Here is a 14,103-nt window from a genome sequence, read left to right on the forward strand (position 1 = left end):
AAAAGATCTATTAGCACTGAGGTCTTTAAATCTGCTTTGAGTGAAATCTTTCAAAGTTCTTAAAACATATTTATCTTTATTTTGAATGTTTTTTTTTTCATAACTGCGCTTTTATGATCAGGTTTCTCACTATAGTTAAAATATGATTAACAGCAGGTTGTGAACCCAATATGGGCCTTGCCAATGCAATTGCCAATTAAATTATTGCATATTATTGGGATTTTAAAAAAAAATTGTATTTCATCACAACATTTTAAAACCAGTCAAACTGACATTGCAGTATGGTACAATTTAGATCTGACAGTGCTAATTTGTGTTTGCTAGGATAAAGAATCTAAGCCTGCAGTGCCTCTGGCCATCTTTAAGTGCATTAATCTTTAAATGTGCAGCCGTCCACAGTCCTTTCGCCTGGCTGTTTTACAGAGCAGCTCAGACATGCATATGTAGAGTAGATATTAATATTGGGCCAGTCTCCTGCCTCCAATAAAAAAGATGCAGGATTCAAAGAAGGGAAAGGTAGCCATGCAGAATTTAAATTCATTACAGGGTCGAGGCTTTTTTGAAGTAGATAGCGGGATGCAGAGGCATGAACTGGAAAAGGATCAAGGCGCAATGTTAGATTCCTCACCACTTCTAAATGCATTTGCCAAAGACGTGGTTGATATGATACAAACGTAAAGGCAGCATAAAGCCCTGTCTTTTCAGTGCTTTTTGGAGGTTTGCCTGGCCTGTGCTCTGTGAAGCACTCAGTAAGGCTGCAGCCTCCTTTCTCATCTCCAGACAGATATAAACACTGAGCCACTGCCAGACGCTGTGAGCGAGAGGAAAAACATGATTTACTTTATCTAAAAAAATATTTCCCCAGCCTTCAAGACCTCTGGAATTTATGTACCATTGAATTTAATATAATACCACTGCACCTGCATGGCATAATAATAAGCAGAAGGAGTTCTGTGAGATTACCAAAGGAGCCAATATCAAATATACATGTGGCAAAAATAATTAAAAATTACAAGAGGACTGTTTAATCCATTCCTTAGCTTTCTGAATTTCACCAGTTTGTCTCTTCCTTACAAACACTCACCAGGTCACAGTGCAGCAGAACATTCAACATTCATCAAAGTGTTGCTTTCTGAAGCATGTATTTCATTACAACCTCCCTGCATCGACAACCTTATCTCCAGCGCACACTTACGGGAGCTGCTGCTACGTTGTTAATGGTTAATCGTTAATAACCTGAGATTGCAACTGTGCAAGAGACTTCAAAACCAAATAAATATCAATTTCCTCCCCTCCGCAACCGTTTGGTTGAAGTATGGCATACAGTAGGTTCTAATTACAACATGCTCCTCTTTTCTGCTATCAATCCTGTTTATTTACATAGCACGCGGAAGGAAATTGGTCGTCTTTGGAACACAATGGACAACGGCTGCCAAAGGATGGATGGTTAGAAACTACAGGAGAAGATAGACTGCGAGCATTAAGCCGGTGCAAAACCGCATTAACCACAACGACGATTTCATATCCTCATATTCAAGCGGCGCAAAGCCACAGAAATCAGACTCCATCGCTCTTGTGGTGCAAAACGTTTGCTTATTAACTCCTGAAAAACAAGTGCTTCACCAACTTTTTTTTTTTTTTACAATCTTCCTTTTACAAAGCTGATAAAAAGCACCTGACACCACATAATTTCTATCAGTCACAAGCACTCACGGTGGAAGTAAGTAATAAAAAAGCCTCGAATGTGAATTTTAGCAAACTCTAGTTTGTTTTTAATCCCCATAAATCATGCTTATTCACCTCATATTTTTCTCCTGGTCACCCCCCCACTCCCACCCCTGCAGTTGCTTAATGCCCCCCGTGTTTGAGAACCACAGTCATAAACCAACATGCTGTGAGGGAATGGGAAATGACTAAGTGCGTGATACAGCATGATACAATTATGTTTGCTTAAACCCAATAATAAGTTATGCGAAGTAGCAATACATTTCAGCTGCAAATGTACAGCACCTCCGGGGAATACCACGCCAATGAATCACAGCGATGCCACTAAGAGCTGGCAGCATTGTCTCTGGCTCAGTATGCATAGGCACTGTGTACAAGGTCATTGAGGGATATTCACCACAACATCTAGAGGAAACATCCATCTCACTTATCACTGTATGTGTCATAGTGAATAATCACATTATGATAAACGGCTTCTCTTCCATTTGAACAAATAGAAAGTGTAGATACCGCCAGTGAATCTGAGTAAGAGAGTGCATGCTGTTTGCAGGCATACAGTAGATAATAAATGCACACACTCTCTCATACACAAAGAAATCTAAGCGGCGTGAGCAAGCTTGTAGAAGTTGGCTGTCATCTCTTCAGTTGCTATATTCCTTTATTCGGCGACTACTACTAAAAAAGAAATATCACAGGCATTCTGCTCTACTTTCCACTGACTTCTGTAAATAACACTTCATGCAAAAAGCAAAAACCGGAGCTGCAAAATAAAACAAAACTAACAAATCTTCAGCTGCAGGTTGTCAAAGGAAGACGAAGGTGATACATCGGTGAAGGTGTGTGGAGCAGAAAGAAGAGAGCGTCGCACGGTGAACAAAATATGCTGAGGTGGCTTTGGCATGTGGAAGAGGGACGGATGGAGAGGAGGAAGCCTACGCGGAGGTGAGTGGGGTATGTTGCATCAATGACAGGCAAGTCTACTTCTGAGCAAGAACAGATGGGGAAGCAGATGAGGGAACCACTGGGGTGTCAGTTATCATCAGATATGCACCTAGGCATTGATGCAACTTCCTTTGTGAGTGCTGTTTCCTGCCCGGGTCGTGCCACTTCTGGGCCTGTAGTTCCCATATGGGCCATAAATGGCCCGTCAAGCTTTAATAACCGCGGCTTATCAAGTCATCTCTTGGTAAAGGTCCCTTTGATTGCTGACTAATGTTGTGGTGGGATGTTTATAGGTCAGGCCCACTCTGACCTTTAGTGCTTTAATTTCATCTTAATGAAGCAAAACAGAACATTCTGATTACATTATGCCAGTTTACAGAATAAACACACAAAGTTCCCACGTCTTTTATTATAAAAGTTTTACCTGTGAGCAGAGAAACTTTACTGGTAATATAATAGAAAGTTAATATTGGAGTTTATATTTGTTCTAAAATAATCATTGTAGTTGCTTCATTTTCAGAAAATCCTTAAAAGCAAATTCATAAGTAAAACTTAACACAGAATCACATAGTGTAGTAGTAAATGAGCCCAAGGAATAAATAATGATTGTTAAATGATCATCAAAATCATCACATAAAGAAAGACGAGTTTTAAAATGCTGTTTAAACCAGAATGACATAGAAACAATGTGCTGCATAGCCGACTGGATAAACCCAAAGATGATCTGGAGCATCTGTGGCAAGTGAGACAAATGGGCCATAACAACAGCAAAAAACCCCAAAAAGAAACAAATTCAATTGTAACTTTGGGCACTTTGTTACAGCAGCCTGTCACAAACACACATTACTTTTCCAAACTGAATTGTGAATGTAGATTTTGATCCATCATGCAGTACCATCTGGAAAAGATCTGACTGGAAACAGCTTCATTTGTCAGTGTGACTATGATCCCAAACACAGCGCCAATGCAGTAAAAGCACGTATGATTGGAAAAACACACAACACTATCAGCCATGGATTGACCTCCCCAGAGCCCGAACCACAACATTCCTGAAGCAATTTTGGATCATCTTGACAGAGAATGAAACAAAAGCCAGCCAGCATCCAAGGAAGAACTTTGAATATCCTTCGAGAAGCCTGTTTAAAGAAACTACAAGAAAGATTGTCTACAAGAGTTCAGGCTGTGTTAAAGAATAAAGGCGGTGTTGTGTTTACATACACTGCTAAGATGGTGAAGGGTTGCTTACAAGGGGGACTGAATATGAACATATACTCAGTTACCAGTATACTCTGTGACTAAGAATGATGGAAGGAGAGAAGAAGTGAAGTGTATGGTGAGATGTAAAATGGCGAGCTACTGCTGAATATTTACGTTCCATTACAAACAAAGCCGTCTCCGTTCTTCTGTCGAAACACCAAAAATTGGCGACGAGGATGAGTGCATCAGTTCCGAGTCCACCATCTTTTCTTCCACATGTGGGTGAGCCGCCGATTCCATTTACTACATGGCGGAAAATATTCGACAATTACATGCTAGTAATCAATGCCACGGGAGACGCATGGCCGGATGCTAGGAAACGCGCTGTTTTGCTACACTGCTTGGGCCCGGAGGGACAGCGGTTATTCTACACGTTACCGGAGCAAGGTGATACATATGCTGACGCCATGAGCGCACTGGAGAAGCACTTTGTGCCGAAAGTGAATGTCGTGGCGTGCCGTCATACATTCAGACAGCGTATTCAACGAGCGGATGAGACTGTTTCTCAGTATGTGGTGGCTCTCAGAGCGTTAGCTTCATCTTGTAACTTTGGACAAATGGAAAGTGAAATGATAAGAGATCAGTTGATCTCCAATGCTCATCTCAGCGTTGTGAAAGACAAACTGTTACTGGAGGATGAACTCACACTGGATAAGGCTCTAACTATTGCGAGCCAGGTAGAAACAGCAGTCAAAAACGCTACTCTACTCTCCACACCTGGCTCGTGTCCGACCGCGCCTGTTCAGACAGTCGACGCGGCAAATTCCCACTCTCACCAGAGGAGAGGACCTCGCCCCGCTAAAGGCTGCACTCCAGACCAACGCAAACGGGGAGGTTCAAAGCAGCAGCAGCGGAAGTGCTTCAGGTGTGGTTCTCACAAGCACTTAGCTAATGATAAAAACTGCCCGGCTGCTTCTTCAAAATGCAATAACTGCGGGAAAAGGGACATTTTGCCAAGGTATGTAAGTCGTCAGTCAGTGAAGTGAGAGAAGTAGTGGTTCCAGAATTGGCAGTACTGTGCGTGCAAGATGCTAAAATGATGGCAGCTATTCAAGATAAGCTTACCTGCACTGTCGACATTGAAACTGTACAAGGTGGCTCTAAGACAGTAGAGCTGATAGTAGACACTGGAGCTTCTGTGTCTATTCTGCCAGAAACTACCTACAGACAGTATTTTGCAGACTGTTCACTGGTGCGACCTAAAGTCAAACTAGTTACTTATGCTAAAGATGAGTTGGCTTTGATGGGTTGTCTGCCTGCATCAGTTGCACTGCATGCACAGAATGAAAAAGTTCCTGCTTCCTTCTACATTGTCAAAGCTGGTTCCCCGCTATTAGGCCTCGACCTCATTAGAGCACTGAACGTCTGCATCGTCGGAGGCAAAGTGGACCGCATTCAGGATGAAACTGCAGATGATCCGGATTCGTCTAACCAGAAGTCTGCTGTGTACAATGTTGATCCTATTCCACCAGCTCAACTTGGATGTGTTAAAGGGTTCATCCATAAAGTACAGGTAAACAACAATGTGCGGCCTGTACGCCAAAAGATGAGACGCCTGCCATTAAGTGTACGTACAGAGGTGTCAGCAGAACTCTCTCGCTTACTCAAAGCTGGCATAATTGAAAGGATCGATGCAGCTGAGTGGGTGAGTCCTTTGGTCGTGGCCAGAAAGCGAAAAAAGGAGTTGAGACTGTGTGTTGACCTTCGTGAACCCAATAAGAGCATTATTGCTGACTGCCATCCTCTTCCTCATATGGAGGATCTGTTTTCTGACTTGGCAGGTGCCACTCACTACAGCCAGATTGACCTCAGCTCAGCATACCACCAATTACCTTTGCATCCGGAGAGCCGCAAGCTGACTGCTTTCATCACTCATGAGGGACTGTTCCAGTTCACACGTGTCCCATTTGGCCTAGCATCAGCACCTTCGGCGTTCCAGAAAATGATGCAAACGGTCCTGAAAGATCTGCCTGGTGTTCGCAACTACTTGGATGACATCATCGTCTACGGAACATCAAAGGAGGTGCATGATACACGCCTGCAAGCTGTTCTCCAACGTCTCAGAGATGTCGGCCTGCAGATTAATGCTGGGAAAAGTTCCTTCTGCCAGTCACACATCACATTCCTGGGCCATGTAATCTCAAAGGAAGGCCTACGTCCAAGCCAACATCACCTTACTGCTATTGCCGAGGCTCCTGCTCCAAAGGATATGGCTGCATTGCGCTCGTTCCTGGGTTTGTCATCCTGGTTCAGTAAATTTATTCCAGATTATGCTACACTGGTGGAACCACTGCGACAGTTGCTGAAAACAGACATGAAAGTCGAACTCCAGTGGAACGAGGCAGCACATGAGAGCTTCAGTAACCTGAAAAAACTCCTTCTGGAAAGTCCCGCACTTGCCGTCTATGACCCTGACTTACCTGCTTTTATCACCACAGACGCATCAGACTATGGGCTAGGCGCTGTGTTGACACAGTTACATCCAGATCAAGTGGAGCGGGTTGTGGCGTTCGCCTCCCGAACACTGTCTCCTGCTGAAAGGAAGTACTCCACCACAGAAAAGGAGGCGTTAGCCTGTGTCTGGGCGGTGGAAAGGTGGCGTACATATGTATGGGGCCGCAGATTCACGCTTCGTACTGACCACCAAACTCTTACTACCCTTCTCAGCACCAAAGGTATGAACAGAGCGGGCATGAGAATCGCACGATGGTCTGCAAGGTTGATGTGTTTTCAGTATGATGTGCAGTACCGTCCTGGTGTTCAGAATGTCATCGCAGACTGCCTCTCACGGGTTCCCCTGATGTACTCCAGCACTGACATTGATGCTGAAAAAGACCTTCTCTTGGAGATAGCTGAAGTTTCTCCTCTCTTGACAGCGACACCGTTGACGGATTTTAAAGCTGAATGTGAGGACTGCCCTGACCTTTCTCTGCTGCGACAGGTTATCCGCTCAGGCTGGCCTAAGGTGAAAAGGTCTCTCCCACCTGAGATACAGCCGTATTTCCTGGTGCGACATGAACTTGCTGTGGAATCACCGTTGGTTTTCCGGGGGACACGTCTGGTGGTCCCAAGGTCCCTGCGGGAAAAGGTGATATGTCTCGCACACGAAGGTCACCAGGGCATAGTTCGCACAAAGCAGCGGCTCAGAGAGCTTTACTGGTGGCCATGCATGGATACTCAAGTCCATGCGATTCTGTCATCGTGCTCAGTCTGTCAATTGTGTGACAAAATGGCCAAAACTGCTCCTACTCCCTTACAGCCGGTTCAGTTTCCAGATGGTCCCTTTCAGCATGTGGCCGTTGACATTGTTGGACCTTTTGACCGCGGGTCGCAGGACTGCAGGTTTGCCATCACACTGGTCGATTACTTCAGCAAATGGCCAGAAGTAGCCTTTACTTCATCAGCTACTACAGACACTGTGATTAGGTTCTTGTCTTCAGTTTTTGCACGGGAGGGAAACCCTTGTGAGCTTACCACAGATAATGGACCACAATTCACTTCATCTGCCTTTGCTGATTTCCTGAAGGAAAGGGGCATCAAGCACATCAGAACAAGTGTGTATCACCCTCAAGTGAACGGGTGTGTTGAAAGATTCAACAGAGTGCTGAAGGACTATGTTCAGGCTGCACAGGTGTCCCAGAAGCTGTGGAAGCCCGCCGTGACAGAGATGCTACAGAATTACCGTGCTACAGCTCATGCAACGACTGGAGCAGCGCCGTTCCAGCTTCTCAGAGGGAGACCCATGAGAACAAAGCTAAATGTCCTGCCATTTCCCAAAGACACAGGACAGTATGACCAATGCAGGGCCAGAGTCTCTCACCAGCAACGTAAGAGTAAACGCTACACTGATGCAAAGAGGGGGGCAAAACCTCCCCAGCTTGTGGTCGGTGACAGGGTGCGGATACGTAAACCTTTCCGAGTGGGGAAGGGAGAGAGACAGTTCACTGATCCACTGTCAGTGCAGCAACAGACTGGACTGAGCACCTTCATCTTGAGTGATGGAAAGAGATGGAATGCAGCCCGTCTCTCACTCTGCCGCGCAGAGAATGCTGAGCCGTTGCAGGCTGGTGACGAGGTTGAAAATAACACAAGAGAAACTCCTAAAAGACCTTCTGTTCCTAACAGACCGAGACAGTTACCAGCTTGGACCAAGGATTATGTTATGAAATGAGTTTTAAAAAAAAAATGAAAAGAAAAAAAAGTGAAAAAAAACACGCTTGAGCTGTTGGGTGCTAATGTTAAGTTCCATACTGCTAGTTCTGAGGTCCAAGTATAATAGAGGATTGATTTACTGTGATTTATTTGTGAGTTTTGTGACTTAAGGTTGTTAAGTTACTACAGTAACCTTAACGGTACAAGTATTCATTATAAAGGACGATTTAGGCACCATAACAAGATTGTATGTTAAGATCACGGGTATAGTTCAAACAGTAATGTTATAAGTGAAATAGGTATTGAAAATGCTGTCTGGTTGCAAAGTTTACTACTGATAATGTTCTGTGCAAATAGTAATGTTGCCATGCTAAGTAAGTAATACTGAGGTAGTAGAATTCTGTGAGAATGAGGAGAGATGTTGTGTTTACATACACTGCTAAGATGGTGAAGGGTTGCTTACAAGGGGGACTGAATATGAACATATACTCAGTTACCAGTAGGGGGCTCTGTGACTAAGAATGATGGAAGGAGAGAAGAAGTGAAGTGTATGGTGAGATGTAAAATGGCGAGCTACTGCTGAATATATACGTTCCATTACAAACCAAGCCGTCTCCGTTCTTCTGTCGAAACACCACAGGCGGTCATACTAAATACTGACTGTCATCAGTTATGTCTATTATAATATCAGTTTTCATCTTATTTTAAAGTGAACAGTGAAGTCTGGAGAGAAGAAGTGAAGGAGTATTTACTTGATTATATATTGTGTGGAGATCAGGGAAATTATTTTACTGCTATTGTCCAGATTAATAATGTAATCTACAGTATTGATATTGCATTCAGATGTTTAAACAATGTGTGTCTTTCAGAAAGACTAAGCCACAGGCTGACAGGAAACTGCAGGGTTGCAGAAAGTTTGCAGAAGTGAAACCGAAAGCATTCTGAGGAGCTGGTTAGACGAGGCTATGTGAATAACTAGGGTACCGTATTTTCACGACCATAAGGCGCACTTAAAAGTCTTAGATTTTCTTCAAAAAGTGCGGCGCGCCCTATAGCGCAGTGCGCCCTATGTGTTGTAAGGAGGACGTAGTAGAGAACACCATGAGAACGTTAAAGGGTGAAGTGTGGGCGTTGATCGTATATACCGGGACAATCGCACATACCTGTATAAAAGAACAGGTATGTGCATTATGCAGGACATCGTTGTTTTAACGGCAAAGAGACACGCTTACGAAGCACAGTTTAAACTGAAGGCCATCAGCTACGCGGAGGAACATGGAAATCGAGCAGCGGCGAGAGAATTTAAGATAAACGAATCGATGGTTCGCAAATGGAGGAAGCTGGAAAACAAGCTCCGGCAGGTCAAGAAAACGCAGCTGAGTTTCCGCGGACATAAGGCGAGGTGGCCCGAGTTGGAGGAAAGACTCGAGCGGTGGATCATCGAGCAAAGAGCGAGCGGGAGAAGCGTTTCGACGGTCACCATTCGGCTAAAAGCAGTTTCACTAGCTGAAGAGATGAACATTGAACATTTCCAAGGAGGTCCGTCTTGGTGCTTTCGTTTTATGAAACGGTGCCATTTTTCCATCCGGACCAGGACTACGATAGCGCAGCAACTTCCAGCGGATTATAAGGAAAAGCTGGCCATCTTCCGCTCCTACTGCAGCAAACACATCGGCGACAAAAACATCCAGCCCAGCCACATCACAAACATGGACGAGGTCCCGCTCACTTTTGACATCCCGGTGAGTCACACTGTGGAGAAGAAGGGGACCAGCACGGTAGCGATACGCACAACGGGGTATGAAAAGTCTTCTTTTACTGTTGTGCTTGGCTGCCATGCTAATGGACAGAAACTGCCGCCTATGGTGATTTTTAAGCGAAAGACTTTGCCTAAAGAGAAGTTTCCAGCAGAAATCATCATTAAGGCAAATGAAAAGGGCTGGATGGATGAGGAAATGATGAAAGAGTGGCTGAGGGAGGTGTATGTAAGGAGACCAGGTGGTTTTTTCCACGCATCACCATCGCTGTTGATCTGTGACTCTATGCGTGCCCATCTCACAGCCGATGTGAAAAAACTTGTGAAGCAAATGAACTGTGAGCTTGCTGTCATTCCGGGAGGCCTGACAAAGGAACTCCAACCGCTGGACATCGGTGTGAACCGCCCGTTCAAAGTAAGGCTGCGAGCGGCCTGGGAGCGATGGATGACCGGTGGAGACCACAGTTTCACTAAGAGTGGAAGGCAGCGCCGGGCGAGTTACGCCACAATTTGCCAATGGATTGTAGATGCTTGGGCTAACATGTCTGCTGGCACTGTTGTTCGAGCTTTCGCAAAAGCCGGCATCGTTTCCGAGGAGCCGCACGGCACGGAAAGTGACTCTGACGGTGAAGACAGTGAACCTGGCATGTTTGATGGAGATTTAGCGCAGCTGTTCAATTCAGACACAGAGGATGAGGACTTCGATGGGTTTAATTGATGATAAAAATGTGAGTACCAAACTTTGTTTTGCTCCTGCTTTATTTTTAAATACGCACACTTGTATGCTTGTGTGTTGTTGATGATGACGATTACCGGCAATAGAAATGTGAGTAAGGTACCGAATTCACGTTTGCTCCCGCTTTATTTTTAAATACGCATACGGTACTTGTATGCGCCCTATGGTCCAGTGCGCCTTATGTGTGTGTTAAATACAGTAAGGGCACACATAACTGAGACTGCGCCTTTTAGCACAGTGCGCCTTATGGTCGTGAAAATACGGTATTCAAATTGTCTGTTATACTTTTATATTCTTGTATTAAGCTTTTAGTAGAGGTTCTTGATTAAAACATTTATTTAGTAGATGACATATACATAGTTTCAGTTCGGTTATTACATATATGAGAGTGGCTTCTGTCTCTCTGTCTGGTGAGAGGTCAGGAGCTAGTCGGCGAGGTGAAATAGGGTGCAATTGTGGTTAGCACACAGATACACACACACACACTTAGTTAAAGAGAATCATTTATAGGTGGAAGTTTAATCATGTTTTGCTCGGGGTTGCAAAAAGAGCAGTTTGTCGCAGAACTGCTGCTGATGTGTCAAGATGATAAGCGAGCATCCGGCAGTGACAGGAAGTACCTGCCATGAAGATAGAAGACAATGTTCTTTTTAAACTGTGTTAAAAGTCATTGTGGTTTTGATTTGACGTATCCATATATTCTGTCTGATGACGCATGAGGGGGTGTCAGTAAGTTCAATCCCTGATGGTATAAAAAATCTGTTTATGCTTTGATTAAGTCGAAGATTAATTCCTGTCTGCGTACAGAGAGGTCTTCCCACGCGTGTATTCATTAAAATCAATTGTTTGACCAAGATCTTCTGGACCATGGTCGTTTGTACTCTCCTCCTCAATATTTGAACCTTAACAATTGCTTACATTTATTGTCCTAATTGTAGAAGCATTGAATACACTGGAAATATCTGAATGTCATAATTATAAGGAAGACTTGACTTATTTGGGAAATTTTGGGAGGTTTGATCAACAGTTCTGTTGATTGTAGAGACATGTGCATTATTTCTTTGTGTTTTTCTTTTGACCAGTTTATGACTAAGAAGAACTGGCATGACAGCTGTCACAAATCTGAATAGCACATTTGGATGTGTTTATATTTCTTGCATCTATTTAGCTGTAAAGATCGAAAAGCATTCAGAGATGCTGTAGACTCAGTCTTCCTCATCTTCTTCCTTGTCCCTTTCTTGACTCTCAGGCAGCTTCCAGGGAACAAAGCTTCATCAGACACTGACGGCATGACAGGCTCAAATTAGGTGCCAATTACATCTTTTTGAGTTACTTGTTTGCCGTTAAACTTAAGCAGCAGGCAGACATTGGACTGAGACCCCCAGAAGTAATTTCATATCGCAAAATGAGCCCAGAGCCTGCAAGTAAAATAATTTTGAAATGCACAACATTTGAGCTACCTCTTTAATTACACTCACTCTCACATTTCACAGTGGTTGACTCGCTCTCACTTGTCGTAAGTGTGTATTTGCTCGACAGGTAATGCCATATTAGCCGGGCTGTCTTTTTATCCAGCTCTAACCAAAAGTGATTCTTACAATTTAAAAAAGGAAATGCAAAGAGGAAAAGGATTACCAGCTAGAAACCCTTCTGCATAATAAGCGCCACTGTCCTGAAAAACGCTGTCTCGGTTAGAACCTCGCCTGGTGTTTTATCAGAACGCTTAGATCAGACCAGACTGCATAATTGAGTGATAATAAATTTACATGACATCCCTCTGTTCTAAAAAACATAAAAAGCAAAGCACAAAGGCAAAGGTGAGAGAGGACAGAGAAACCGCTTAGACCTTTTCAAGTTAAACATGACCTTACCAGCCGGTGTTGAACTCGACGTGAGCGTCAAAGAAGCCGACGACGGGAGCCGTGGCCGCGTTCCAGCCATGTATACGGGCCCGGATCAGACCCTCCCGCTTGCTGTTTCTCACAATCTTTACGAGGCCTGGGTAACGTTTGTTCACATACTGATCCAAGTTGAATTTCAGCTCCACTGGAAGAGATTAGAGAGAGCCCTCCTTTAAAAGACACCCACATGACAACAGGAAAACATTAACAAGGTAGCTGTAGTCAGTGATTTTTAGCTCAGAAAATCCCTTCTTTCCCCTTTCAGAGTGTTTAACTTTTAGATTACACCTAAAGAGAAATAGTGATCACCAAATGCAATCAGTTATTCGTATTACTCACTAAAAAAGCCATTACTTTTCTTTACTACGTACTCATCAGCAAGAGCAATCAGCAGCATTACTTTCTTAGCCAACCCAGCTCTGATCAAACGCACACCCCATCTACTCTGAGTTTGAAGCTTTATTCAGTGATTCATGAATGTGTGCTTATCAGTGACTGAGGTTTGCCAGCTCAGTCAAACAGAGAGACAGAGCCTAATAGAGTCCTGCTCATCCCACAGACAACTGATCGCGTTCTGGTGACTTTACATGTGGTCATGGTGCCTCCTGGTCGGTTACTTCTGCTAGGAGACCAAAAAAATCAGAAAAACATGATTATATACCTCCTTCTCACCTCCAGTGTGGTATGATGTACTACAAATGGGACTAAGGTACCCAGAACAAAGTCTGTGTGAGCTGAAAAGCTGAGCATACGAGAAATAAGACCCGAGGCATCAACAAGAAGAAGAGGGAAACATCTGGGATCCTGACACTAAATATGTCTACTTGTGCAGCAAGCAGTTTGTCACCAAGTCAAATATCCAGCTGGCAGTTTTAGTTTCCTGTACTCTCCAAGTTAAACTGAAGCATTTTCACATCAGCGTGTACTGGAGTGAAATTTGGATCAATTCAAAAGGCTGTGAAATACATCAGCTTTCTTACAGCTAACTCCACAATGTCCAATTCTGAAACTGTTGGGACCCTGTGTAAAAGGGAAATCAAGCCAAAATGCAATGAACTGCAAATTTCATCAACACATATTTTATTCAAAATAAAACTCAGAAAACAGATCAAGTCTTTAAACTGAGCAAAGGTACAATTTTAAGAAAAAATCTAAACTCAATTTGAATTTGATGGAAGCTGAGGGGACCAGCTGCTGGACTTTTAGACGAGGAATGTTTTAAGCTGGTGAAAGGATCTGACCGCAGGTGGGAAAGTTAAGCACTCAGATTCTTTTGGTACGAAGCCATGTGTTTGCTAAATCTGCACTATGCAGCAGTATGTGGTCGTGCACCATTGTCCTTTTGGTGCACGACAAGTCCTTTTCTTAAAAAATGCAGTACAGCACATCTAGATGCTTTTCTAGATGTGCAAGCTGCCAATTCCATGGGCATTAATGCACCTCCGATGAAGGACGCTTCTGAAATGACTGCTGGGATTAAGCTGGATGGCCTCTCTGCTCTTTAGTTTAGATGATTTGTGCATGTTTTTCAAAAACATGCAACTTCTTCTTTGCATGCAGGGCTTCAACCAGCTTTTTTGAATTTCTGGAAGTGTTCCTGAGCCGCTGCACTGATTTCCTCAACAAAATCATGC

General features: G+C 43.8%; 1 protein-coding gene across 2 annotated transcripts in view; it reads right to left on the reverse strand.

Annotated features, from left to right (window-relative positions):
• Positions 1–14,103, reverse strand: part of galnt9 (polypeptide N-acetylgalactosaminyltransferase 9) — a 344,527-nt gene that overhangs the window by 50,725 nt on the left and 279,699 nt on the right. The window contains exon 4 of one of the 2 annotated variants that reach the window (XM_082553736.1): positions 12,440–12,614. The exons of the other annotated variant lie outside the window; for it this stretch is intronic. Within the exon in view, the coding sequence (XP_082409862.1) occupies positions 12,440–12,614 (175 nt within the window). The remainder of the gene's footprint in view (positions 1–12,439; positions 12,615–14,103) is intronic. 2 annotated transcript variants of the gene reach the window in all.

The sequence above is a fragment of the Aulonocara stuartgranti genome (genome assembly GCF_965226115.1).
Source record: "Aulonocara stuartgranti genome assembly, chromosome: 12".
NCBI classification, from domain to species: Eukaryota; Metazoa; Chordata; class Actinopteri; order Cichliformes; family Cichlidae; genus Aulonocara; species Aulonocara stuartgranti.